The sequence below is a fragment of the Prionailurus bengalensis genome, chromosome E1 (assembly GCF_016509475.1).
Source record: "Prionailurus bengalensis isolate Pbe53 chromosome E1, Fcat_Pben_1.1_paternal_pri, whole genome shotgun sequence".
In the NCBI taxonomy this organism is placed as follows: domain Eukaryota; kingdom Metazoa; phylum Chordata; class Mammalia; order Carnivora; family Felidae; genus Prionailurus; species Prionailurus bengalensis.
In genome coordinates, this window is record NC_057347.1 from 20883221 (window position 1) to 20911115 (window position 27895).

Genomic DNA, 27895 nt, shown 5'->3' on the forward strand with positions numbered 1-27895 from the left:
GGGAATAGAAAAGAAGTTTAACAGACCTATCATTACACACCATTCTCTCTTCAGAGATGTCACCTGAACCGTTTTTCTTTCTCCCCCCTGAGCTATTTTCATGGCAGTGCTTTTGGCAATCACATTTTTAACATTAAAGGCATGTCGTGAAAAGAGAATTGCTTTTCGGTTCATACGTGGGTTTTTAGCTTGGTTCAGCCACTTAATGAGATGTGTGTTCCTGGGAAGCTTGCTCAACCCCTCTGAGCCCCAGTGTCTTTATCTTTCAATGGGGATTGTAACACCTTGTTGGTAGGGTGGCTGAAAGAATTTGTGGGATAGAATGTTCACGGCCCATAGCAGCCACTCATTAATGCCAGTTTCTCTCTCGCCCCGGTTCCGTCGGTGTGCACAGTTATAGCATTTTTTCCCCCTCTCTCAGCAAATATATTAACAAATATTTATTGCCCTGGTAGACATCAGTGAGCCGGACAGTCCAAGACCCCTGACCTCTTGGACCATATGTTTTAGGGAAAGCGATACACAAGAAAAAAAAATCACATGGCGTATTTGAAGGTGACACATGTCATAGAGAAAAGGACAAGCAGAGCAGATAAAGAGGGGTGACAAGGGGGACGAGCTGGCGGGGTAGCCCTCATTGAGAGGGTGATATCTGAGCAAAGACGTGGCAGGGGTGAGGCAAGTAGCAATGTGGGTCTGAGCAAAGAGAATTCTATGCAGAGGGAGCGGAGAATGCAGATGCCCTCAAGTAAGAGTGCTCCTGGAGTGTTCAAGGTGTCCTGGGGAAGCCAGTGTGGCCAGAGCCAAGGGACAAAGGGGACAGAGGAGGACAGATGAGGCTGGTGGTAGATAATAAGGAACCAGATATTTACCTCTATTAGGGCATAGACCCTCAAAATAATTCCTTTGCTCAAAAATATAATATCAGGTTCTTTCTTCTACTATGCTAGGATTGGGGGAAATCAAGTCAAATTATAGTCAATAAAAAGTGTATTTTGTAGGGGGTGAATGAACACTAGAAGGTGATGAGAAAGGGAGGGGCCCTATGTGGGGTCCTTCTAACTTTTGGGTGTAGCTGTCTAGAACCTGAGTTCATTTGAGAACTCCCTGTACACGGATTCTGGTTTCCTCAGAGATAACCCATCCCCAACCCTTGCCATAGCCCTCCCTCCCCCAGCATGGCCATTCACAGGACTATCTCTTGGGAACTCCTTCCCTGGCTGCCATCCTCCCAGCTTTCTCGGGGCTCTTGGGCCCTTCTGTTAACTCCCTCTCCTGGCCACTGCTGATTGGTCCAGGCATGGGCACCCAAATGACCAATGGGTCAATGATTCCCTTTCTTGTTTTAACTCCCTCTCCTGGCCACTGCTGATTGGTCCAGGCATGGGCACCCAAATGACCAATGGGTCAATGATTCCCTTTCTTGTTTTTTTTTTTTTTTTTTTTTTTTTAATAGGACCCTGGGGAGAGACTCAGAACGGTCTCATGCTGGTGATAGGATGTGTAAAATATAAAACTATCAGCAGGCATGGGTGAAAAAAAATATATGTGTGGAAAAGACCTGTCTGTAGTGAGAGAGAATAAAGCAACTCAGAAAGAAGAGAGGTGAGAGAAGGAGAGACTGGAGGGGGGCCCTAGCTCTTGGTTCCAGTTGTTTCTGACGCTGCATTCTTGTTCTCCTGCTGTTTGGTTGTTGAAGCTTGCCTTGGATTCTGGGGGCAATACAATTCCTTTTATGCCTAAGCTTGTTTGAATTTGGTTTCTCTCATGTGCAACCTAGATAACCCACTGCCTATTTCTTTTATCTTTGAAGTTACTCAGAGGCGTCTACACCAAGTTTCATTTTTAACAACCTCCCACCTGCCTTCAATTTAATTTCCTTTAGAAAATGCTGGCCATGAAATCTGCACTTCTACGGTCTAGGACAGTTTTTCTGTCCCTTTTCTATTTTGTGAGTTCCTCCATGAAAAAGGTTTCCATGGTCAAAGGCATTTGGGAAATAAATGCTGTGTGCAATATTACTTTCTTGGAGATTCATGATGTAGTATATTAAAGAATTTCTGCAACGAATAAATGCATTTAACTTCATGTAAGCAGGGTGCCCAGATCCTTGTTTTTCTGTGACATGTAATATCTCCAATCCTGACATTCCAGAGGGTCCATACAGTCTAGGTTCATGTGTGATGGATCTTCCTTTCTTTTCTTTTCTTTCTTTTCTTTTCTTTTCTTTTCTTTTCTTTTCTTTTCTTCTTTTCTTTTCTTTCCTTCTTTCCTATAAAAACGTTTATTTTTGATAGAGAAAGAGCACGAGTGGTGGATGGGCAGAGAGAGAGGGGGGACAGAGGATCCGAAGCAGGCTCTGTGCTGACAGCAGTGAGGTTGACATGGGGCTCAAACCCATGAATCGTGAGATCATGACCGGAGCTGAAGTCAGACACCCAACCGACTGAGCCACCTAGGTGCCCCAAGCCTGCCTGCTTTAAAGTGGCATATTCCCAGGGTGCCCTGCAGAAAAATGTTTGGCCAAGTGGAGGAAAGGGCACTTTTGATAATTTTCATAGTCATCTCTATTCACTAAGCATGAGCGCATAAGGCTGGGTCCTCTCTAAGAGGGTGCCTTTTTCAAATTCAGTCAGGCACCAAAGGGCCTTCCAGTCAGCCAGAATTGCACCCAGAAAAGTGGTTCCCTCACTGATTCCTTAAATTTCTTTTTAAAAAAAATTTTATTATTCACTCTTGAGAGAGAAAGAGAGAGAGAGAGAGAGAGAGCAGGGGAGGGACAGAGAGAATCCCAGGCAGGCTCCGTGCTATCAGTGCAAAGCCTGACTCGGGGCTGCAACTCACAAACTGTGAGATCACGACCTGAACTGAAATCAGGAGGCGGACACTTAACCGACTGAGCCGTCCAGGCGCCCCTACTTCCTTAAATTTCTGAGAGATGAAGCTGTCCACGTGGCAAGGCAAGGGTGTGGCAGAGGCTCTGCTTTGAGCAGATGAGACTCCAAGATGTTGAGTTGCTTCAGGACCCACCCACGTTATAGGGTTGGCGGGACTATTTGGAAGAGGCTCTGGCTCTGGGACGGTTTGGCAGTCCCCCCATGGTCATCATTATCACCCTTCTACTGTCTACAGTTTGCAGAAAGCTCTCATGTGCTTCCTTCAGCCATCCTGTGAAGTCCATGGGTTTATCTGTGTTATCGATCTCTATTTTACCAATGAGGAAACTGAGGCCCATTCACTCGTCTTCAGTCACATAGCTAGTAAAGAAAGGAAGAGCTGGGGATTTGGTCTCTCTAGCATCGCTTTCCTGTCCTACTACACTGCCTGTCATCAAGTTGTCTGCGGCTGCTCCCTCAACAGCCATATTTCAGTTCTTTTCTTCTCCACCCTCATTCAGATATCTCTGATAAAGACTTGGGAATTAAGAGGAGGTAGGAATGCCAAGGAAGCCAGATGGCATCTATGGGGCCACAGGGCTTGGGGACGTCTAGCAGGCAGCCCCTCCTGAGGGCCATGGTGGGACTAGGCCTGCCCACATTCCTTTGGAGCAAAGACCAGGCAGCAAGGTGTAGCCATGCTTCCCCAGGTGGCCCTATGGACAAGCATCCCTCACCAGCCAGAGTCCATCCCTCATCCTTCAGCAGGTGTGTACCCTCACCCTTAATCTCATGAGACTCACTCCTCACCAGCCCAGGAAACAAGTGGCTTTGAGGCAACCAGAGTCTCCAACAGGTGCTCATTGCTCAGTGACTTCTCAGCCTGAAACGAGGAAGCCTGGATGTAAGGATTCAGGCCACCGGTTCCTCACTCCCACGAGCCACATTTCAAATGCTCAGTTGTGCCTACGGCATTGGACAGTGCAGCTAGAGGGCATTTCCACCGCTGCAGAAAATTCTTTGGGACAGCACCGATCAGTCTCTCCTCTGACCAGTTTCTGCCAGCCCTTGCCCTTGCTCTAATGCCCTCCTTCTTCATGAGCCTCCTTCCCCAGCCTCAGAGGCAGTTAAGTGAGAAGTGCCGGTGGATCACTAAGAGATAGCTCAAGCTGCCGGCAGGAGTGAGGCTGTCCTCTTGTGCATTCTGTGTGCCAGGGTGGCTGCTCCATGAGAGGATAAGCCCCTGAAAGGCAGGGCATCTGGTGTCTTGTGTATCCCCGACCATGCCTTGCACGGTGTTAGGCACACAGCAGGTCCTCGATCACGTTTATGGTCCACCGGGGCTAACTGGTGGTCAAGGGGCTTGGGTCAGCGCAGCACTGGCCGGGCCGTGAATTTACTGCATGACGTCCAGTACATCCATTACTTCCTGCCAGGCCTCAGTTCTCCCTCCACCAAGGCGCAAGGGGATTGGCTGGAATAGATGATCTCAGAGCTTTCCTGCTCTTTCCATCCATGGCTTCGGGAGACAGAGCATAGATTCCCGGGGGTAGGACCCCCTGTGGTTGGAGCCCATTTTATCAGCAGCCAGTGCTCAGACCCAAGGCCAGACCCCATGGGGGGCTGTGCTGTGTGAAGATGTCTGTGACAGGTGCCTGGCGTTGTGAATGTGTGTGCATGTGTGTGTATGCCTATGTGTATACATTTGCTTTTGCTCCCAAACCAAGGTAACAGGGCAGGAAATCCAACATTATTGTGCAAAGACATAACTAACCTCTAGTCAGGCTGTGGGCGTGACGTCTCCAGGACTCATTTTTTTTTTTTTTTTATAATTTTTTTTTCAACGTTTATTTTTGGGACAGAGAGAGACAGAGCATGAATGGGGGAGGGGCAAAGAGAGAGGGAGACACAGAATGGGAAACAGGCTCCAGGCTCTGAGCCATCAGCCCAGAGCCCGACATGGGGCTCGAACTCACGGACCGCGAGATCGTGACCTGGCTGAAGTCGGACGCCTAACCGACTGCGCCACCCAGGCGCCCCTCCAGGACTCATTTTTATTGCCCCCTTTCCCTCCTTTTCCACACATGGCTCGATAAACAAATACATCCTGGTGTCTGCAAGGCAGAACCTCTTCCTGGGGATCAAGACCCAGCTCCTAGGGCTCAGGGTTGTCTACAGATCCCCATGGTCACAAGACACAGGCTGGTCTCAGGGATGTTCTGGAAAGCCAGGCTCTGCCGGTCAGCTCTCAGGGATGCCAGAGCTCGGCACGAACGCAGACCTCCCTTTGTTTGCTGGAGGGCAGGGGTACTGAGTTTAGAAAAGTGGATGGGTCCAAGTAAGCATCTCTTCGGCAAGCAGCAGATGGCCTGGAGCTTGAGGTGAGTCACCAGAAGGCACTGCTGGGGTGACGTATGTGGGGGCCATTTTGCTTCTCAGTTGCTAGTGCGGGAGGGCCAGGGCCAACCACACTGTGAAGGAAGTGGCTGTGCTCACCTCTCCCCGCAGGGCGTTTGGGCCATAGACACGGGAGGCAGAGAGTGGTGGTGGGGGCAGCTCGGAGTCTGCGGGGGGTCCTCCCCAGGGTAGGAAGCCCTGGCTGCCCTCAGAGGCCCAGCAGGCCCCAGGCATGGTGAGGGCCGGACCTCAGGATCTGGGGGCCAGGCTTTTGGAATCATGGGGTGAGGGTGGCAAGAGGTGGGGGCTGGGCTGCTTGGCCTCCACCCACCTCAGCTCCAATCTGAGGGCCCAGGGCCTCCTTCCTGCTGGAATCTTCTCTCTCCTCCTCCCTTCTATGGAGCCCTTCTCCAGGCCCATCCTTGACCCCTGCCCGCTCCTCCTTGTTATGCCCTGAACACAGCATTACTCTTATTTTGGGCCTAGTTTGCAGCCATGTCCCACTCGTGGGCACCTCTTCACTCTCTTCATCTGGGAGAGTTCTAGAAGCTGCCGGTGTCCTTAGACTTACTGGCTGCATCACACCAGTCTCTGCTTCTCTCACCTTCTTCTCTGTCTGACCTTCCTGTGCCACTCTTGTGAGGACCCACCTGTGTAATTCAGAGTAATCCCAAGACTCTGTTCAAATATATAATTTTTTTAATGTTTATTTATTTCTGAGAGACAGAGAGACAGAGCACGAGCCGGGGAAGGAGGGGCAGAGAGAGAGGGAGATGCAAAATCTGAGGCAGGCTCCAGGCTCTGAGCCATTAGCACAGAGCCCGATGCGGGGTTCGAACTCACGAACTGCAAGATCATGACCTGAGCCAAAGTCAGACACTCAACTGACAGAGACACCCATGTGCCCCCAAGACTTTGTACAAACGCCCAGGGGAATATGATGCTTTCCCTGAACATCCTCCCTTCAGGGGGAGGACGCTGCCTATGTAGCATGGGTAGGTACACTCGTGTCACATTGGACTGTAATTGTGTGTCTCCTCCTCAAGGTTGTGTGACCAAGGACCTGGTCTTTTTTTACCTTAATGTCCTTCGTGCAAAGCCTGACACCATATACGTGGCTAATGAATAGTTTGCTGAATACATAAATGAATAAACATGTACATGAAATAGCTCTGGGGCCTGTACACATGCCCCCCCCCCCCACCAAGGGGCTCATGCAAGCATGGTGTCAGGCCCCTGAGTCCATGCCCTTTGGCTTTCCGACCCTACAAGCTCGTCCACCTTCCCCCAGTGGGAGGACCCTGCTCTCCTTTCTGCTGGGCCTCCCAGCTGGGTTGGGATAGTCAAGATGGCTGGAAGAGGAAGATGGCTGACCCATGTGTTCATGTCTTCCTCTTCCCTGAAATCAAGCCACCTGCCTGCCCAATCATACCTTCCTCCATGCCTCCTTCCCAACACCTGCCTCGGCCTCCCTGCCTTCCTTTTCCAGTGTTCTTATCATCTGCCCCTCCCCCACCTACTGAAATCTGAGGAAACCCAGAGCATCACAGTCCATGCAGGGACATCTTTACCCTTCGCTAGTATGTTGTCACCCCCCGCTCCCCAATAGACAGTAGTCCCTCAAGATAGCCCACCTGAAGCAAACCAGTCTTTCAGAGTCCTGCACCCCTCTGCCATCACCCACAGCCCGAGTCCCTGTGCCCAGCTCACCTGTCTCTCCCCAGATGGGCAGGTACTCATCTTGCTGAATGTCCAGCATGATCTCCAGCCCGTTGCCTGTCCCGCCCTTGACCGTGGTGAGCAGAGGTTTGCCATCCTCGCCTGAGTTAAACATGTAACACTTCCCATATTTTGTAAACACCTGGGGGAGAGATGAAAGGGAGAGAAGCACGTGAGTGACTTCAGACTAGAGATGGGTGAGACCCGAGAAGTGCAACATCAGGCCAGAGTCCCCACAGCCCGTCATGGTCAAGCCCTCTTGGGGACCGATGATTCCTCACTGTGGCTAATGGTCTGACTTTTGCCAAGTGGGATTCTGGCATCCAAGAACAAATCCAAGAACAAATCTGGATACCCTTTGATGTTTGTTGCCATGGGATCTTGTCTCTTCTCCCTCTGGGCACTACTCCCCCTGGGACACCGGGTGGTCCTGTCCACTTCCAAATGTTGAATATCTGTAAGCCAATCTGCATCTCCAGCCCCAGGCTCTCTCCTGGGCTCCACACACACTGACCCCACTGCCCGAGGAGCATGACTTCAGGGGGGCCCATGGTCCTCTGACACTCAGCGAGTCCCAGGGGAACAAACTTCCTCAGGTTCTCTGCCCCACCAGATGGGTCCCCTGCCCTCATGTCCCAGGGAATAGCATCGCCATGTGCCGAGAGGCTCAAGCCAGACCTTCAGGGTGGCTGTCCACTCTTCCTCTTCTTCACCCCCATGTCCAGTTAGCCAGCAGGGCCTGGGCAAGGCTGTCTCTACGTCCAGCTTGCACTTTGCCTTTTCCCTACTGCATTGCCATAACTTAGGACCCAGCCATTGTTTGCTTGGTCTGCTGCCATTTCTTAGTTGGGCCCCTGGATTCCAGACCACCTTCTCTGGTCCATTCTCCAAGTTCACTGTGACTCATTCTTTCTGAAATGCAAGCCTTATCTTGTTAATCCTAGGCTTACAATCCATCGGGGCTCCCCAGCTCCCATAGGCTGAAAGCCAGGCCCTCCATACCCAGCCTTCTGTGATGCCCTCTGCCTACCCCATCCTACAGCTTCCCATCTGTGTCCATGGAAATCCATGAGCAGGGAAGCTCCGTGCATTTGGGGACTACACCTGCTTGTTAGCTGAGGTGTCTATCTCCAGTGCTTAGTACGGCACCTCGCGTGGGGGGTGTTCCAGATATATATGAATGAATGAATGAATGAGTGAGTGAGTGGGTGGATGGAGCCAGATCAGATGACTTACAGCACCACTGGATGTGCCCTGCTGGTTCCTACACTGGTGGCTTTCTATTTGCTGCTTCTGCTGCCTGTAACTCCTCTCACCCCTCTTCCTGCCTGGATAGCCTCTAACAGTTGTCCAAGACTGGATCGATGTGTCTCCTCCTCCAGAAGCCTTTCTGAGCCCCTGGACCAAGTTGGGCTACTCCCCTTTTCACTGTTCCCCTCGCTCCTTCACCACGGCAGCTTATCACATGACCCAAATAGTTGGTCTTATATCTCTTCTGAACTTGACTCTGCCATTCACTTCTGAATCCAAGGGCTTAACAAATTGTCTGGCACACAGTAGGTGTTTGTACCGCTTTGGCTTGACGGATTACATGATTACAAAGATGTGGTGTGATGGTGTGGGAAAGGCCCGGGGCAAGGGATGCAGAGATCTTTGTCCAAGTTTGATGTTGCCACTTATTAGTCATGTGACTATGGGTGAACCAAGTAAACCCTCCAAGCCTCAACTTCTCCATCTATAGAATGGGATTATTAGTCATGTGACTGTGGGTGAACCAAGTAAGCTCTCCAGGCCTCAACTTCTCCATCTATAAAATGGTAGTGCTTGTCCTTTCTTTAGCTACCCCTCAAGGTTCCTGAGAGGATCAGCCGAGGTAATACATGCAAACGTGCTTTGAAAACTCTAAAAGCTTTCTACAAATGCTATGGGTTATTATGTTTACATAACTGCTTTGGAACCTCGAGCTGAAGCCAAATTATATCTGGCAAAACTGGCTGGAAGGGAGCCAGGCCAACTGCACTGGGTCTCTGCGGCCACTGAGGTTTGGGCCCGGGCCCCTCCTTGGCCATGCTCCACTGCACTGTCCCCTCCTGCAGCGTGGAGGCCAAGAGGTGGCTCTTTGGTTTCCCATCCTTCAGTGCGGGGGCAGGTAAATAGCAGGGGTGGGTGCTGGAAGCTGCCTTTCTCATGCAGATCTTGAAGGCCTGATGAAAGGAAGGAAGAGAGGCCTCTACAGTGTGCTGGACACACTGTTAGTCACTCATCTGTGTTATCTCATTTAACTCTTGCAGCCATGACTCTGTGGGTATTGCTGCTCCCATTGTGCAGAGGAGGAAACCAAGGCCCAGGGATGTTAAGTGACTCGTCTAAGTCACACAGCAAATAAATAGCAACGCTGAGACACAAATCCATGAGTGTCTTAACACGTGCTCTTTCTGGAGGTGCTCTCCTGGGTCTTGGTCCCTGGGACCTTTCTGAGCCATATACTGTTTCTCTGTGCCTTGCTTTTTCCATAAGCCAGTCAATAGTCACATGCATGCGCTCCTACTATGTGCAAGAATTAGGAGGATTGCCGAGAAGTACAAGCCCGGCTTCCAGAGACCACATTTTCATCACCATCCAAAATGTCTCTGAGTCCCTGACCAGCTGCACTATTTCAGGACAGCCAAACCCTTCTTCTGCTTCATGGTGGGGGAGAACAGCTGGAACTGGATTTTTCAAGAAAAAATAAACCCTGAGCTTTAGCATGACCATGGTGTGGAGCAACTGCACTTGGCTAACGAATCTGTCCCCTGGAGACATGTTCTCGGGGATCACTGCAATGAACGGATGAGAGAATTTTATAGTTGGTGCATCTTTTGCAAGGGGTTGAACACATCTGGAGTGACTTCTGGGTGCTCTAATAGAGTTTCTCTCTGTAGATCCACTAAATATGCTTGTTGCTTCCAAAATTAATTATACTATTAATTGCCTATCTATCTGAGGAGATTTGTAAGGAAAAGTACATTTCATCTTCGCACCAAATTACTGCAAATTCCAACCACCCCACCCCCCACCCCACCTCCACTTGGAACTTGGACTCCAGAATATTGGGCTGAGGTTAGAATGTGATGCCTCCTCCTAGAGTCGACGGTGATCCCAGCCCAGTGTCTGAGATCCCAGATGCGCTGGGTGGGGGCTGTTGATAAAGGGCATGGACCCTCCGTGAGCTCCCGAGGGTGATGGCAAGGCACGAGAACTCCGAGGGGCCTTACAGACCATCTCGCCCACCCAACTTACTTCACAGGGGAGGAGACGCAGACCTGGGAGAGAGGAAGCAATTTGCCTGAGGCTGCGCAGTGAGGCCGTGTCTGTTTGGGACCAGACTCCTGGTTCAGTCTGCACTTCCTTTACTCCAGTCTCCCTCAGCTTCTCCACTTACAACAGGAGAGGGAGGCTCTAAGGGATTGCTACCTTCAGCTGATCATTGACAAGAGTGCCTGATCTGCGGCGGGCACTGGGCTGGCACATGGAAGCCTCGTGCATTAAAGTCTTCCCATGTAGAGGAGGGAGCAGACAGGTCTTTGTGATAGAGACTCACTCCCCATCCATGGCTGTCCCCTTGCCGGGCCTAGTACTCGTCCTAGGCCCAGGTGGTGGCTCCTGCAGGGAAGTGTGGTCAGCGTGGTGGTGACCAGAGAGGCAGGACGCTGGTGGGTGACCACACCATGTCTGAGAAATGGCCAGGTTCTTTCTCAAGTCAGGATCACCATAAAGAGGCCTGGGGCACCTGGGCAGCTCAGTTGGTTAAGCATCTGACTTCGGCTCAGGTCATGATCTCACAGTTTGAGCCCCGCATAGGCCTCTGTGCTGACAGTTCAGAGCCTGCTTGGGATCGTCTCTTTCTCCCTCTCTCTCTGCCCTTCTGCTGCCCTCTCTCTCTCTCTCTCTAAAAAGTAAATAAATAAACCTAAAGAAAAAAAAGAGGCCTAACCCCCTTCTGCATCTTCCTGGTGCACTTAGGATAAGTCCCCAAATCGTCACGGGGCCCTGTATGGTTCAGCCCCGTCTCTTGTCCTCCCTTCTCTCACGTGCTTCGAGCACACCGGCCTCTTTAGTTCCTGGAACGTACAATAAGCTCTTCCCCCTGTAGGCCCCTTCCACAGGCTGTTTCCTCCACCTACCATGTTCTCCGCATACCCTCCGTCTACCTTCCTGTGATCGCTTCCCCAGAGGCCTCGCTTGACCACTCACCACCCCTGCTCCAGGCCTCCATTTCAGTTGGAACATCCTATCTTACGACCTCATACCTCCTGTTTTTTCCTTTACAGTGCGTATCAGAGTGTGTAACTAGATGGTTGTTCATGTGATTGTCTGTTGGGCACATCTTCCGCCAGACTGTAAGCTCTCAGAGGGCAGGGACTGGGTCCGTTTGGATGAACGAATGAAGGGGCTAAGGTACTACCAACCCATATCCCCTTGCCCTCCCCTGGGAGGTGGCCTTCGGGGCCCGCCAGCCTTGCTGATTCTGGCCGGAGCTGGGCCTGACCGAGTATCCCCCCCTCCCTCCCCTCCCTTTGCCTGCTGAGGCCGTCTCAGCTTCCCACTTAATTGTACCTAAGCAGTTTCACTTGCTGCTGCATGAAAGTATTAGAGGAAATAATCCTCTAGGAACTAAGACAGTCTACCTTTGTGGGGGCAGGAGAAGGGGCTCAGAGGCAGCGAGGCTCACGCTGGCTGCACGCCTCTGTCAGCCTCCCTGCCTGTGCTGCCGAGGCCTCGGCTCCTGCCTGGTGTTTCTGAGAGGATTATTTTCCTCTCTGCTCCACATCAAAGGCCTCAGAGCTATTTACACACCACACAATTTTTGCTACAAACTTGGGACAAGATGCTGCTCTCCTTCCCCCTTTCGGGGCATAACGATGCGTAAGTGTAACACACGTTTCAGATTTAGGTCTTATCGTCCCCAGCCAGAAAATATAATTTATTGAAGTCCAGACTGTCAGGCCCAGCTCGCTGCTCCTTCGGACCCACCATTCTCCCAGGCATCCCTCTGCTCTCCAGTAAGTGCCGATGGCCCCATCGCGGATGGTCGGACTGGATCTGCTGGGTTGCTAAGAGTCTAGGATTGCACTCAGTCGGATTGGGTTGTACGAGTTAGAGATGCACATTTCACACCTGGCTCTCTAGGAGGGAGGGGGGTTCCTGAGATAAAAATGAGCCCCGTGCCCGGCACCGTCATTGCTAACATTGGCACGGCGCATTATGGTGTAGACAGCTTATGTACAGCGTCATCTTTCTCAGTGGCCCCACGAAGGGAAGGAAACTAACAGTTCCTGAGCCTGTCCTCTGTATAGGTCCCTGCTTGGCACGTCCATAGGTATTCTCTCTTTCCTGATCATGGTCTAGCTCTCCTGATGGGGAGGCATCTTGTGATCATATCCCTATTCTATAGTTGAGGAGACTCAGGCTGCTGGGGAGGTGGGTGCTAGAGCTGGGATTCGCAGGTGAGGCTTTATCACCAAGGAAGTCAGGAGGAAGGAAGGAGGAAGTCAGGAGGAAGGCTTTGGGACCAGACGGGATGCCATCAAGACAGATCCCTGTTTATTTGTCAAATCCGTGGCCCCCAACACAGCATTTTCTGTTCCCAATGCATTTCCTCATCTACGAACCCGGCAAGATAATCTCTTTTTAAAAACGTTTATTTATTTTTTCGAGAAAGAGCGTAGCGGGGGAAGGGCAGAGAGAGAAGGGAACAGAGGATCTGAAGCAGGCTCCGTGGCGACAGCAGAGAGCCCGAGGCGGGATTTGAACTCACGAACCGTGAGATCATGACCTGAGCCCAGGTCGGACACTCAACTGACCACCCAGGTGACCCCTGCAAGATAATCTTGCCATGTGGTTGGAGGGCCTAAGTGAGAGAATATAAGTGGATTGGTTTGCAGGATTACATAATAGACATCTTCACTAGTTATGAGTCCACACTAGGGGGGGAGCCACTACGTTTTTCCTTTTCAGCAGAAGAGAGATTAGTCATTTGGGTTCCGGGTAGAGAGTCAACAATGAATTGAAGAATGGGAGGTTGGGGGTTCCTGTCCTCTCTGCGTATGGCCCTACCATACCAAGCTTATCTCAAAGTAGGTAGAGGAGATGAAAAACGCTGTGTGCTACTGATTGCTTATGCCTTAATAATGCCAAGCCTGTTGCTGAAGCCCTGGGCAGCTGATGAGATTACTGGGGCCATGGAGTTTTGTAGGAGAGGGAGATGCTTCCCATGCCTACAACCCACTTCGAAAATCTGCATGTGAATTCTAACTGAATTGTAATTAGTTACTGGCATAGTGGCAAGACACCACCAATCTGAAGCTGGCATGTTCTAAATGAGAGGGACATGGAGGTGGGAATGGGGAGAGGGTCTCACTGCCTTTCCAGAGCTCTTGGAGTAGCTCTGAAGTTGGTACCTTCCCTGGAGTGCCATTCACTTTACATTTGCCATTACTAACGTTTGCAGCAGCCCCGTGAGGTGGCCATTTTCACCAATCCGAGGCCCAGAGGGGCTGAGCCAGGTCGCAGAGCCGGTCAGCGGAGAACCCAGGACAAAATCCATTTTTGCCTAGTTCCAAAGCCGACACTCTTTGTCCCCCGTCCCTCATAGGTACAGCTCATACCCTCACCCCTCTCCCAAACTGCTCTGCTCCTGGCCAACTGAGATCAGTGGCTTGCTAACGCAGGGTTCTCCCATCCGGTAGTAGGGGAGGTACGTCTCAGAGTCAGAGGCATCGTGGAAAAGTGCAGGCATCTCATCTAAACTTCTCTTTTTCACATGTGAGCCCAACGTCCACGGAGGGCAAGGGGCCTGCCTGCAGTAGTTTGGGAACAGAGCTGAGCTCTGACCTGGGCTTGATGGCCTGGGCCTTTGCTCTTCCTCTAACGCCAGGGGCTAGAGATAATGGCCAGGATTCTCTTCTCAGGGCGTTGCGTCCAGGAATAAGAGAAAGATTGGCAACTGCTGCTGGCATCCAGGCTCAGAGTGACCTGGCAGGGGCCCCTGCCTTACGGAGTCCGGGAAATGCAAAGTGGAGCCCTTTCTGGGGAAGGTTAGGAACGGCCGATACCCATGAAGACACAGTTTTCTGGTTCAATTAATAGTGCAAACAACACTTCTCCAGCATGCACCTACTTAAGAAAATAAATTATGTATAAGCTCCCTTAAGGATTGTTGAAATATCCACTCACCAGCTCACAACTAAGCCTGCAAGCTTCAAACCTTCTAGTCCATTCATTAATCCTGACCTTTAGGGCTTCTCCTAGGCAGTCAGTTTCTTGTCTCTTCTTGCTTATTACACTTGAAGGAAATGAAACTGTACAGCTCCAAAGTGCGTCTAAAATCCAGCCTTTCCCCGCCCTCGGTTGCCTGACTTTTCCTTTCAACGAGTTACTGAAATTTCTCATTAGGCTGTTTTCAACACAACACGCACATTAAAGCCAACCGTGTAGTCTTGTTTGGTTTTCCTCTTTCAAACTCCTCAAACGCATTTTGCACAATTGGGAAGTGAGGAAGTCTGTCAAATGGGTTACCAGGTTTCCAGCATGCAAAAATGAATTGGCGTTTTGTTTCCTGAAATTGCAATTAACGTGTTTGAAAACGAAATACAGCAGAGGGACGGATGCATAAGGAGGCTGCCTGAGACGGTCGGCTCTTTGAAGGCAAGGACCGGATCTTGTTAAAATGTCTGTCTGCGCATTCATCTGTGCCTGCGACAGGAACTCTCGACTAGCTCTTGCATCCCAATGACTGCCGCACGACTGTGTTTTCCCTCCAAGGAGATTTAGAAAGGCAATTTCAGCCAATACCCGTGACAGCACCTCCACGTGGTAGGTGCTATTCCTGGAAGTGAGGGAGCGAGGGGGACGTGGTCTCTTTGCAACCACTTGTCACCTCTTCCCAACTAGGGGGTCACCATCTCTTTTCGGACATTGTTAATATCTTTCTCCGTGGAGGCTCCCTCCTGGGGGGAAAGGGAAGAGCGGACAATCACTGAGCATTGAGTCGAGCGCTGTGCCGATCGCTTAGTGACCCTTCTATCCTTTAAAGTTCACGAAGCCCATTGATGTAGGCATTATCCCTCCCAGGGTGCCGACAGGAAAACTGAGGCTCCGAGAGGCTAAATATCTTGTCCAAGGTCCTACAGCTAAAGAGTGGTTCACCTGACCTTTTGTTTTATGCTCAAAGGTTGTCAGAAGTCCTTTTGACATTATTAGAATGTATGAGACGGTGATGTGACCCCTTCCTCCACGCCCCTGCACCCATCTGCTGGGATGTGACCTTTCCCGTGCGCGTTTCACTGAGAGGCCCTCCTGCCTCCTCTCTCCAAGCCTGAGTGCAGCCGGGGCCTTGTCCACCGGGAAACTGTCCAGAAAGCTTTAGATACCGTGCAGGAGGGGATGTGTGAGCCCCATGCAGAAGGAAAGAGCATCGAGCAGCTGCAAGCCTGTCAGCTGAGAAAACAGCACGAAGGGGAGGGGTGGGTGGCTGAGTGTTCTCCTCCGATTCAGATGTTTTGTGAGCAAGTGTGCTCGTGGAAGATGACTCATGGAGACACAGGGCAACTGGAAGGAGCTCCGGTTATTCACCTGGAGCGTCGTCGGAAATGCCAGACCTCTGCTGCTGAATCCCTCCTGATAGCTCACGCGAGAATCCCACACGGGCTCCACTTGAGGTTATGAAGTGGGACGTGGGGAGCCAGACCGACGCCTTTCAAGTCGGGCTGCCGCTTGGCTGGTGGGGGGCCTGGGGCCTGACTTGACGGAAGTTTCAAACGGGCTTCGGCAACAGGTTGGCTGCTGTGTCTGCTGAGGTCTCACTGTCTGCCTCCTGTGGGCAGTAAGGGCCGTGGCATCTCATCTCTGGATCCCCAGCGCCTGGCTCCACGGCCGGCACATAGTAGGCACTATGGGAGATGTCTGGGTGAAAGAGAAAAGTCCAGCGTGCACTTGGGAACCAGGCAACCGGAGCTTCCAATGCTGCCTCTGTCATTGCCACTTGTTGGCTCTTGATCCTTCATCTAGGAGATGCTGGCAGGAGTACCTTTCAGTAGAATTGTAAAGATCAAAAGGGCTATAATGGGTCTGAGAGTGCTTTGTGTGGAAAAAAACCCTCAGCCCAGGCGGGGGAGCATTTCTGTTTGTGGTTTGCATCATGCCCAAGGCCCTGCAGGAGCAGGGGAGGGACAGAGCTGTTATTTTGACATGGGAATTGAATCTGAGATGTTCCATCTGGGGCCACGGTCACAGCTCGCCCGTTCATTCACTTAGCGAACATCTACAGAACACCTCCTGTGTTCTGGGCGCCGCCTCAGGCGTTGGGGACACAGAAATGAGTCAACGTTTTAGGAACTGCCCGGCCCAGAGGGTGGCCCTGCAGATGATCCTGGGTGGTGCCGGGTGCTGTAGGAACGCACAGAAGGCAGCTGCCTGGGAGGCTGTGCGCGAGGGGCTCTGGGTGCCTGTTGCAGAATTCTCTCTAGACACCAGGGTATTTAGCAGGTTGAGACGAACCCCTGGGCCTGGCTCCTGGTATAAGAAGGGCCATGCTGATGCGATCCGGAAGGCCAGAGGTACCAGTCCAGGCCTCTGGCTGCCTGGCTGAGCCCCGCCTACCTGCCCGTCTTTCCAGCTCTCTTCCTCTTTTGGAACCTAACACCCTGGACGACTGTGGTTTCTGCTAAAAGGTGGGCAGGGTTTGTGGAAAACACAGACTTTGGAGTCAGATTATCCTGGCTGAACACCTACTATGTGCCAGACACCGTGCACAATGACTAATGGAGCTTAGTGGTCAGATAGCAGATAATTATCAAGACAGGGATGGGGTGACTGAGAGGCGTTTGGCACCTGGTTCTGCCCAAGGATGCTGTGTCAGTCCCAGAGCTCCCCCCGCCCCCACCCACCTCCCCACCCCAGCCGCCCTCCAGCCTGGCTCTCTAATCTGCCCATTGCCAACAGGTCACCAAGCCAAACCTAAAGTCACAGGGCCAAAGCAAGTGGATAAATAAGAAGAACACATTTCCGGTGAGTCAAGTCTGACTGGGAAGAGGATCCCTTTCTCTGTCACCAGATATGGGGAGCAGGACCCAGGAGGGGTCCCCTGCCTTTAAGGAGGAAAGAAGCCCAGAAAAAGGGGAGGAGAAAATGAAGTCACAAACCATCCATAGCCCTGTTACGATTTTCTTCTACTGACCCTACTGACCTGATTCCTGCTGCCCCAGTCTGTGCCAGCGTCCAGGCAAGGCAGACTGGGGGCAGCATGTGTTCAAGGCACAGCAGCCCAGACGCACTGGGATGCGGCCCCGAGTCCTGCCACATCTGGATGCTGTGGGGAGTGGGGTGGGGCACCTCCTAGTCTATGTTCGGATTACTCACAAGATGATGGATGTACCTGGGTTCACGGTCCCCGATCCAAGTTCTTTCTACAGTTGCTTGCTTGATCCTGCCTGCTGGACTTATGGGAATATGTTACTTGCTTGGCTTGCCCTGCGGCTTTGCCAGATCTCTTCTGGAGCATTCCTTGGCTATTCTTGTATAAGAAGTTTGTAATACTCTTGCTGGATATTTCTGCTCACTTGAACTTCACTTTTCCCTCACCCTCCTACCACCTATTCCTGGGGCTTGGGTGGGCTTCACCTCCCACTGTGAGTGTGTCTTTTTTTTTTTCAACGTTTATTTATTTTTGGGACAGAGAGAGACAGAGCATGAACTGGGGAGAGGCAGAGAGAGAGGGAGACACAGAATCGGAAACAGGCTCCAGGCTCTGAGCAGTCAGCACAGAGCCCGACGTGGGGCTCGAAATCACGGACCGCGAGATCGTGACCTGGCTGAAGTCGGACGCTTAACCGACTGCGCCACCCAGGCGCCCCCGTGAGTGTGTCTTATACCTGGATGACCAACCCTGAGATAAGACGTGAGTCACTCTGTGCACCTGCCTCATTGCCCACCTGTTGGGAATTGCTTTTTTTTTTTTTAAGCAGGTGAGGGATGAGGAGGGGAGAGGAAGGAATCCAAAATGTGCTCTGCTGTGCTCCTGATTAATTTCACATTATTCTACAGGGCTGCATGGAAAACAATGCATCAGTAAAAACCAAATGACGGTTTATGATGTTTGCACAGGAAAAGCGGACGTTCCAATGAAGGCCAGGGCTGAAAATAATCCCAAGGTGGGCTGACTCTAAAAGCTGATCAAGAAAGGGTCAAATCCCGTAACTACCCACACGGCGCTGAAATCCTCATACTCCATTCCTACCGATTTCACGCCTTCTCATTAAAAACGTATTTCTAGGAAGTGCTCAGAGAACGTCATTGTCTTCTACTCTTCCCAAGGGCTGGTCTTAGAGGTTGGGTAGCACGTCCTTTTAGTAGCCAAGCACGTTCAAAACCATCACAGATTCAGAAATGTGGAGGGTTTCCGGGAGTTCAATCAGATTGCTTTCCTGACATGTGGAATGCAGACCTGGCTGGCAGACAAAGAGCGCGCATGGCGCCATTCTCCTTCATAGGTCCCACTGATTGGCCACAGCACTCTTTCTCTCTGGGCTGGACACTCTTTTTTTTCCCCCCACCCCAGCAATGCTGGTTGCCACAATGAGTCCATTCGATGAATAAGGAAGAGACGAATTCTGTTTGCCATCCTTGTTTGTGCCAAAAGAACGCAACGTCTACCGGTGGTGCCAGGGTTTCTGTAACAAGGGGCAATTCTTGAAAGTGGGGGAAGGTTTGGGCAATGCGAGGGGCACAGTTTCGGGGAGTTAAGGTAGAAGGGCTCTAGATGGTGACAGAGGCAGAGGTGGGACTTTGCACACTGCGAGGTGTTGCTTCGACTTGGCTTTGGTACCAGGATAGAGCGTGCATAGGCTTTGGAATCAAATCCCATTTCTGGCATTTCCTGGCTTTTTAAATGGCACTAATAGTTTTGAGCCTCCCCATGTCTCAGATGGGTAGACCAGACCCCCTAGGAGACCGCGATTTTTGTTGCACCACAGTTCCTGGACTTCTGATCAAGTATCAAAGGACCTGAGAGATTAGGGGCTTTCAAAACGGGAAACGAAGCATTTTTTAGTTCATTGGATAGCCGATGAGCAACTATTACGTGTCGAATATGCTGCTAGGTCCTGGGAATACGAAGATAAATTAGAGGTGGACATCACCTTCAGGTAGTTCATGAGCTATCCGGGTAGAAATGGAGATAAAACAGCTTCAGATCGTCAGGGAGACAGAGCGGCTGTAAGACCGCCACTGATCAATTTATAGAATGCAGCTCTGGAGGGACAGTTACACGAAGCAAAGTCCACTCGTGTAGGATTTGTTCCAGCCCATCATCCCTGTTGATCTGTGTGCATTTTCACCAGGGCCTCCGTTTAGCTCCTGCTTGTACATCAGCATGCCCTACAGGCTGCCTCACTCCCCAGCCCCACCTCGTCTCCTCACCTCCAAAGCAGGGCCTGGACTGGGATGGGGCAGATGAGGTGTCTAGGGCACGGCACTTAAGGAGGTACTCCCTTCCTGGGGCTGAAGTCCCACCCCCCTGAGAGTGAGCACCTCCTTAAATTTTGCACCCCAGGTGCCCTGCTCCAGACACAGCCAGATGAAGACGGGTGGAGACATTGGTGATGAAAGCGGCATGACAACCGGTTGTCTCAATAAGCTTGCAAAATGGACACTGTTGTCCCATTCTCAGATGAAGAAACTGAGGCTCAGAGAGGGTGAGTGACTTTAGAGGCATCATGGAGCAGGGAAATGCATGCAGGATTAGTGGAAGATCACACACAGGCTATTTACTAGGACACATCCGTGGGTGGACCTTGGGCCAGTTGCTTATTTTCTCTGAGCTTCTGGTTCCTCATCTGCAGAATGGGGATATTAGTGCCTCTCAGGGTTAGATGGGGACGAAGTCCAGGCACTTCCAGCTTCCAGTTCCGTGACCCTGCTTCCCCATGTGTCAAATGGGCTGGCCACACCTGTCTCACAGAGATGCCCCGGGCACCAAATGAGATGATGGGTGTGCCGACCCAGAGTCAGTTCTCAAGAACTGTGGGCAGGATGAAATGTCAGTTCCTTAGGCCTTTTTGTGTCTCCAGCCCTGTCTACTGTTCTCCTGGGGTCTTAGGGCGGTGAGCATTTGTTTGGTGAGCCTTTGGGAGGTTCCCGATGGTAGGCGCAGATCTTCCCTAGAGGGATAATTGAGACTGAATACCTGCTACCTTGATGCGCTTCTGTCATGATCCCAATCCAAACCTCCCGGCAACCCTGCTTTCATTGCTCTCATTGTTAGGGAAGAAGCAAGAGAATCCACAAGAGCTTAAACCACTCATGCAGCAAGGCAGGGGCAGAGCAGGGTCTCCGCCCCATCTATTGGATGAAGAAGCCTCTGCGTATCCCACTGTGACACAGCCACCAAAAGTACATGCTAATATTTCTCAGCAATGGAGCAAAACCTATGATTTCCATGTTGCAACTTGCCGGAATATAAATGAGACTGAAGGCAAGCCACTGCGTGAAACCTGGTGAGAGCCAGCTGCTTCTTAGGCATGGCGGAGGGACGGCTTGAGGCTCTGCAGGGTGGCCCGGTGGTGTCGCCGAGTCATGTTATGAGTCTTTGCTGTGTCCCCAAAGGTCAGCTGAAGTTCCACAGCCCTGTTCCCCAAACACTGGAGACATGAGGGGCAGGTTAGCAGCTCTCTGCAGGTTTAAGTCTTGTAGCTCCTACCTTGAGAACATCCCTCTGGCTAATTTCCTCCCCTCACCCCCTAGCGTCAGCCGTGTGCCAAAACAGTGCTGCTCATCTCTTCTGGTTACCTGCCGCAGCCTCCTGCACGGTGGCCCCCTGCCCCCACTCCTTTCCCTCGTTCATTTTCCACATAGTGGCCACGGGATCTTTCCGGAAGGCAGACTTCTTCCGGAAGGAGGATTAAACCCTTCCATGACTGCAAACCCGTTGGCTGGGTTCACTGGGGAGCTGGCAGGAGACAGAGACTTGCATGCAGGAGGTGCATCATGTGAGCCAGCGTTCTCGAGACTTGCATGCACATACCACCCCCATAAGGGAGCGAAGGAGCCAGGAGAAATCCCCCGACGCATGTGGAGCTGGGGTGGCCCTTCAGGGTTGTTTTGAATGGAGACAAGGGGCCAGCTATCCCACGCTCACTGGGTTTGGGCCCCTCCCAGGGAGAGGACAGAACCCTGGGTGGTACCTCTCTGCACTAGAGGACAGTTCCCGGAGAGGGAATTTCTGGACTCGAGAGCTGTCTGCTGCCAGTACGCCAGTCACTGGGTGGGCGAGGGGCTCGGTCCTGCAAGGGTGAGCGTCCGTCATGCTGCCATAGTCCCTGAATCGGCCTCAGTTCCAGGGGCTTTGGAAGGAAACCAACACGTGCTGGACAGATGCCAAAATAAACGCATCCATTATTTGTCTTTCTGTTCTCCATCCCTGCACTGTGGGGCCGTGTCTTCCTTGTTTCTCCCAGGGTTCTATGCAGAGCCCCACTTCTCATAGGTACTCCATAGAAGTTTGTTGAGTGAATGATTAAAAGAGAAAGACTAAAAGAAACAACGCTGCCATCTGTTTCATAAGGAAAGATAAATTCGCACACAACTTTGCTGTCCCAAGCCTGCACCAAGTGAGCATAGCTGTATGGCCCTGTCTCAGGAACCCGGCCTCTTCCGAGTGGAAAATTTAGCAGGTGGGCTGGACCTCCCACAGCAAACCTCTGCCTACCAATGGCTCCAGGTCGAACGGGCCCCGGGGAGAGATTTGGTGAGGAGGAGACCAGGTCTCCTTTTGACAGTGTCTTAGGCAGCCAGGCCCCCGTTCTCCAAAAACAAAGAAATGGCTGGAGGAACTGGGGATATTTAGAATGAAAAAGAGCATACTTAAGGAGGACCACAGCTGTTATCTGCAAATATTTGAAGGGATACCATTTGGAGGAGGGAGTATTATTCCCTACCCCTGTGGGGAATAGTTCTAGGGTTTCAGCTGGTCGTAGGGAAGAACTTAATTAAAAAGTCCAACAATAATCTTTATGCAGAAATGGACATAAATCTCTATCATAAAGACATAGTTACACAAGTGTATCCATTTGTCGAAGCAATACAGGTAAGATATGTGCATTTCAACGTGCACACACTTGATAACAGAAAGGAAATGTTCAATCATCCTTATCATCATTATCATCCTTAAATGAGGGATGGAGGGGAGCAGAGGTACAGAGGAAATAAGAACATCAAAATGTTAATATGGTTCAATCTGGATGGCGGCACACGGGGTTCATTATGTTATTCTGTTTACTTTGTCTATGTGTGAACGTTTTTGTAATAAAAATAGATATATGTTAATTATTTTTTCAAGTTTATTTATTTACTTTGAGAGGGGAAGAGAGAGAGAGAGAGAGAACGAAAGCAGGGGAGGGGCATAGAGAGAGGGAGAGAGAGAATCTCAAGCAGGCTCCGTGCCACCAGTGCAGAGTCCAATGTGGGGCTCAAACTCTCCAACTGAGAGAGCATAGCCTGAGCCGAAATTAAGAGTCGACGCTTAACTGACTGAGCCACCCAGGCGCCCAGATGTATGTTAACTGTTAAACAAAGATGGATTGAATGGGCTATGTTGGGAGATAGTGGGCTTCCTGTCACTAGAAGTTTTTATGCAGACACCATGGGCATCCTCTCAACACCCTCACCCCGCAAGAACCTGGGATGTTGGAGTATGTTGACAAGAGCAGGAGACTGGGTCAGACAGTCTTGGTCAAGATCCTCACCGTTTGCCTCCTGAGGGAGGGAAGCTGGCTGAGGGTCTGAAAGAGAGCTAGAATCTTCAGAGCCAGGAACCAGCACCAGAAAGCCTCACTCCAGATGGTGGGAGATGCTGGGGTGCAGGCAGGGCAGGTACCCGAGGTGTCTGGAAAGGCCCCTGCACCTGCCGGGAGGTGAGTGGATGGAACGGGGGGAAGGTCGAAGTCATGGTAAGGACTCACAGGTTTGCAAAGTAGTCTGAATCAGTGACAATGTGAATTTTGGGGGGCACAGATCCATATGCCATTGCTACTAGCTATGTGACTCTACCAAGGCACTCAACTGCTACAAGCCTCAGTTTTCTTGTCTGGAAAATGGAATATAGGACCCATCTCCTAGGGTAGTTGTGAGAATTAAGTTAGTATAGACAGCCATGCTCATTACGGTCGTTACTGCATGCAAGGGGGAGATGAGCCTAAGTCAAGGCAGGTGCCAATGGGGAGGAGGAACTAGGACTTGAAGGTCGATCTCAGACACCAGCCACCACCGAAGGGACACAATTCAGGGATGGCTAAAGAGGGGACGGTGTCTGAACGGGTCAGCTTGGCTTAAAAGATAGGGGGAAAAAATCTACAAGGACCCTTCCATTGATAAAATTCCAGGATTCTCAAGGGATCCCCAGCGATTTCCTGGAGTAATGCTGGGGCTTTCTACACCCTAGCTTAACCCCATCTCTTGTAAAGGCGCACGGTGCTGGATGGCTGTGTGTCCATGCTGCCTAGGACAGTCTCTCTTTGGCAGCTACCATGGTCCCCAGACCACTCAGCTGCAGCTGTGACCCCATTCCAGACTCTGGCCAGTTCTGACCGGGCCCGGGGTCATAGGGAACCCCATAGATAGGAGAGGCATCTTTAGCTCTCTATCTCAGCTCCTGGTATACAGTGCGTGTCTCATAAATGATGCCAAGTAAACAAATAGGTGCTTGAGCTATATGTGGGGACAGGTGCCTCAGCCAGGCCTGCCCGCTCTGGGGCTTGTGTCCCTGGAAGACCCACGACGATGGAGGACCAGCCCACCCTCCTCCAGCTGGGCCCACAGAGCCCCAAGAGGCCCGCTGGCAGCCACTGGCAGCAGGTGGTGCTCCCGGCAGATGGCAGTCGCCTCTTCATTTCTCGGCAAGGCTCAGAGCACCGGCACGGCCACCCACCACACGCACCATACATCAGAAGCCTAATGGTGCGTTTTAGAACATAAGCGGTAACCACCCAAGGGAAGGGACCCGGGAAGGGAATTAAAGCCAGATGCACAGCAGGGAGGGAAAAAAATTTGAGAAGAGACTCCGAGGAAACGGGGCCAGATCCGGAGGCAGGAAAAGGTATCTCCCAAGAACATACTGACCAGGGGAGTTCATTTCACTTAAAATCAGTGCCCTTTATGGAGAGCTGGGTTGGACGCTGGGACCCTGGCCCATCAGCACTTCCTGGACTGGGCCTGCCTGGCCTGGCCCTGACCACAGCATTCTGAAATGCTCTGTGAGTGCCTCCTGGCCGCTAACTCAGTTTTCCATTCAATAACTATTTTTGCACACCTACCATGGGGCATGAGGTTATGTACCATGGCATTTAAACTCATGGGTTGAGAATCAAAATGCTTGGATTCAAATGCTGGCTCTGCCCCTGCCCCAGGGACTTTAGTTAACCCTCCCCTGCCTCAGTTATTCCTTGTAATAACCCCCACCTTACAAAGCTGTCATGAGGTGTATATTGTCATGAGACAATATGGGAAAAGGGTTTAGGACAACGGTGGATACATCCCCAAGGGTCTCTGCCCACCTGAGGACACACTCTAACATTCAAGTGGAGGGGACAGTGGGCCATGTGTTTCCAGCTTGGGGATCGCACACAGTATTCAGGGGCTTCGATCTGAACTGAGCAGGCACATACACACATGTGCACGCACACACAAAGCACTCACACACATGTGCACGCGTGCATATGCACACGTACATGCACCCCCCACAGGCACACACACATGCACAGGTACACGCGGGCCACCCAGCAGAAACCCATTTCCTAGGTAGGTAGGTGAAGTTTCCAGACCCTTTTCACGGAAAGGTGGCTATGCCTGGGTCTTGGCGTTATGCAGGCATCTTGGTTCCAGGGCTCTCTCGTTGCTGGCATATGGAGTTTCCCTTTCTTTAGAGCTTGGCTCTGCCTTAAATTTTTTTTTAAATTGTACTCTATCCTGCATCTCTATGTGTGTGTAATGGAAGATAGGATTGTGTTGGCTCAGTCCATCATGGAGATGGAACTAGAAATCGTGACTGGAATTTTAATTTTATTTGCTCATATCCTCCCTTGTTCACAAAGTTTTTGAGGTTGTTATAATAGAGAGATGAGCAACATAAGGTTCCTACCCTAAAGGATCTGGGGGGACAGGAGTGTAAGCAAATGAGTAATAGTAGAAGGAAGTATGCCATAAATGGGTGGCTCAGTTAAATATACGTGCGGAGACTCAGAGTGGGGCTAAATGACTAGCTCTGACCTGAGGGATCAGAAGAGGTTTTGTGAAGGAGATACGATCGTCACTGTGGCTGGATGGAGGAGGAGGATTTCAGGACAACAAAAGCAGGGAAGGGCAGCGGGAACAGAGTGAACGAAGGCACAGAGGTGCGTGTGGATGTAGAGGGTGTCCTGGAGGCAAGCGAGCACACTGGTGGGGGGAAGGGGAGGCTGTGGGGGAGAAAAGCAGTGGATGAGATGGGAAAGGTGGGTGGGGCAAGGCTGTGAAGATCCTGATGCTGGGTGGAGGCCAAGCATTGTGCGGGGCAACTTACGTAGTTACGTATTTATTTATTTATTTAATTTATTTTTTATTAAAAAAAATTTTTTTTTTCAACGTTTATTTATTTTTGGGACAGAGAGAGACAGAGCATGAACGGGGGAGAGGCAGAGAGAGAGGGAGACACAGAATCAGAAACAGGCTCCAGGCTCTGAGCCATCAGCCCAGAGCCCGACGCGGGGCTCGAACTCACGGACCGCGAGATCGTGACCTGGCTGAAGTCGGACGCTTAACCGACTGCGCCACCCAGGTGCCCCTATTTTTAAATGTTTTTAATGTCTATTCGGTTTTTGAGAGACAGAGCATGAGTGGGGGAGGGGCAGAGAGAGAGAGGGGGAGACACAGAATCCCAAGCAGGCTCCAGGCTCTGAACTGACAGCACAAAGCCCGATGCGGGGCTTGAACTCACAGACTCCAAGATTATGGCCTGAGCCGAAGTTGGATGCTCAACTGACTGAGCCACCCAGGCGCCCCCAGAATTATGTATTTAATGCTCAGGGCCGTTTTCTATGTTACGCCCTCTTTCAAGGTAGGAAACAGACTCAGAAGTTATAAGACATTCTACCATAAGCAAATTATTATGCCAAACTCAGCCCTTTAAGCCCTTGAATCCTTTGCCAGGATTCAAACTCATCCACGGACCCTGAGTCCACACGTCCCCAAGAATATAATGCTGTGCCATGAGGCAGTTCTGGAAATGATGAGGCACTCTGGGAAATACAAAGTCTACACTGATCTTCCGGGTCGCGTGGTGCAGTGAAGATGAAGCGCTGCCCCTAGCCTCCATCAGTACCACCACAAAGAAGGAAAGAAGAAGGACAAAGAAGTTGAATGGAGGTCAAAAGCAGAAGGGCAGAGAAATACCAACGTTAGGACTGTGAGAAGACTCTGGGGTGGGGGAGGGGGAAGAGGCCGGCAAAGGAATCAAACCATCCATCCACAGTGGAAGAGTCTCAGAACTCTCAGCTCATTGGACAGAAGAGGGGACTGGGGAGCAGAGAGAAGAGCAAAAAGAGCCCTCAATTTATGCCTCTGTGCAGGACTGGCCGATGGACTCATTCATTCATGCCCCCAACACCCAGTCTCCTCTACGCCTAGCGCCATTATGCAGTTGCTAAAGACATAGGAGAGGGGATATGTATTGAGTACATAACGTGTTAGGTATTCACATGCTCTGTCCCCTCTACCTCTTCAAGCAGCTCAATGTGAAATGTGTTATGACTCCCATTTTACTTACAAGAAAGCTGAGCTCCAAGATATCCAAGGTAGAGTGGGGTTAACACTCAGGTCACTGCAGTACCAAAGTCCATTCCTCTCCTCTAGCGCACCCTGCCTTTCGGCTATCATCCCTGCCCTCAAAAGCTTAGTGACCAGGGTAGTCATAACATTTACTGCCCCAAGGAGGACCCTTTGGAGAGGGGAAGGAGAGGGCGTTCTCAGTAATCACATCAGGACGACAGGCATAACCTGACATTGTCCCAACAAACTGGGATACAGGCTCACCCTGTACTAAGGGCGAATTATTTATACTTGCATGGGGCTTGAAAGTTTTTCCAAGCATCTTCCCACTTCTAGTCATGCCTCATTTATATGGTGAAATGGGAAAGGTCCCCAGATAACTGAAGCTCATCCTTTAAAACACAATGTTTTAGGATCTGGATGATTCTGGATGGTGCACTTTGAAATGCAGCCCGGGGTTTCCTGCCTGAGTAAAGGGCACTCCATGGTGTTGTCCCTGGGCTGGCCTTGCTCTCCCACTCAGCTGGAGAGAGCTCCTGGAGGCCTCAGGGCAGAGGCCTAAAAGGTGGGGGGGGGGGGGCTCCAGTGCATTCCCTGTCCCAAGAGATGGACAGACACCAAGAGTTCACCCTGGGCTTTCCGTGGTCAGCTTCTTCAGAGAAGCTCAAAAAGCAGCATCAACTAAGTCAGAGACTTGCCCAGGGTGTACCGCCAGTTAGGACTGGAATCCAGGTTTCCTGACTTCTAGTCTTGAGTTTGCTCCGCTGAGCCCGGCTGCCCTCGCAAGCATCCCTCCCCCTCCTTCCTCCACCACGTGAGACCCCTGGCAAGTGCCCCCGACAGGCTCCACTGTCTCATCCCTCCATGTCTTCGCACCTGCTGTTCCACCTGCCTGGTACCTCTTTCCTGGGAGTGCCCTTCCTGGCACACTTTGTCCTTTCAGGGGGAACTGGAAGCATTTTCATCTGGTAGCCTTGCCTGAAGCACTCTACCACTCTGGACCTTGTTTATGGGGTAATTTTATACTGTGGGATTTATGCCTGCCTCTTGGTTTCATGCCAGGCTCCCGG

General features: G+C 51.3%; 1 protein-coding gene across 2 annotated transcripts in view; it reads right to left on the reverse strand.

Moving 5' to 3' along the window:
* ASIC2 (acid sensing ion channel subunit 2) overlaps positions 1 to 27895 on the reverse strand; it is a 1009280-nt gene that overhangs the window by 80065 nt on the left and 901320 nt on the right. For both annotated transcript variants that reach the window (XM_043583693.1, XM_043583692.1), the window contains exon 2: positions 6984 to 7134. In XM_043583693.1, the coding sequence (XP_043439628.1) occupies positions 6984 to 7134 (151 nt within the window). The remainder of the gene's footprint in view (positions 1 to 6983; positions 7135 to 27895) is intronic.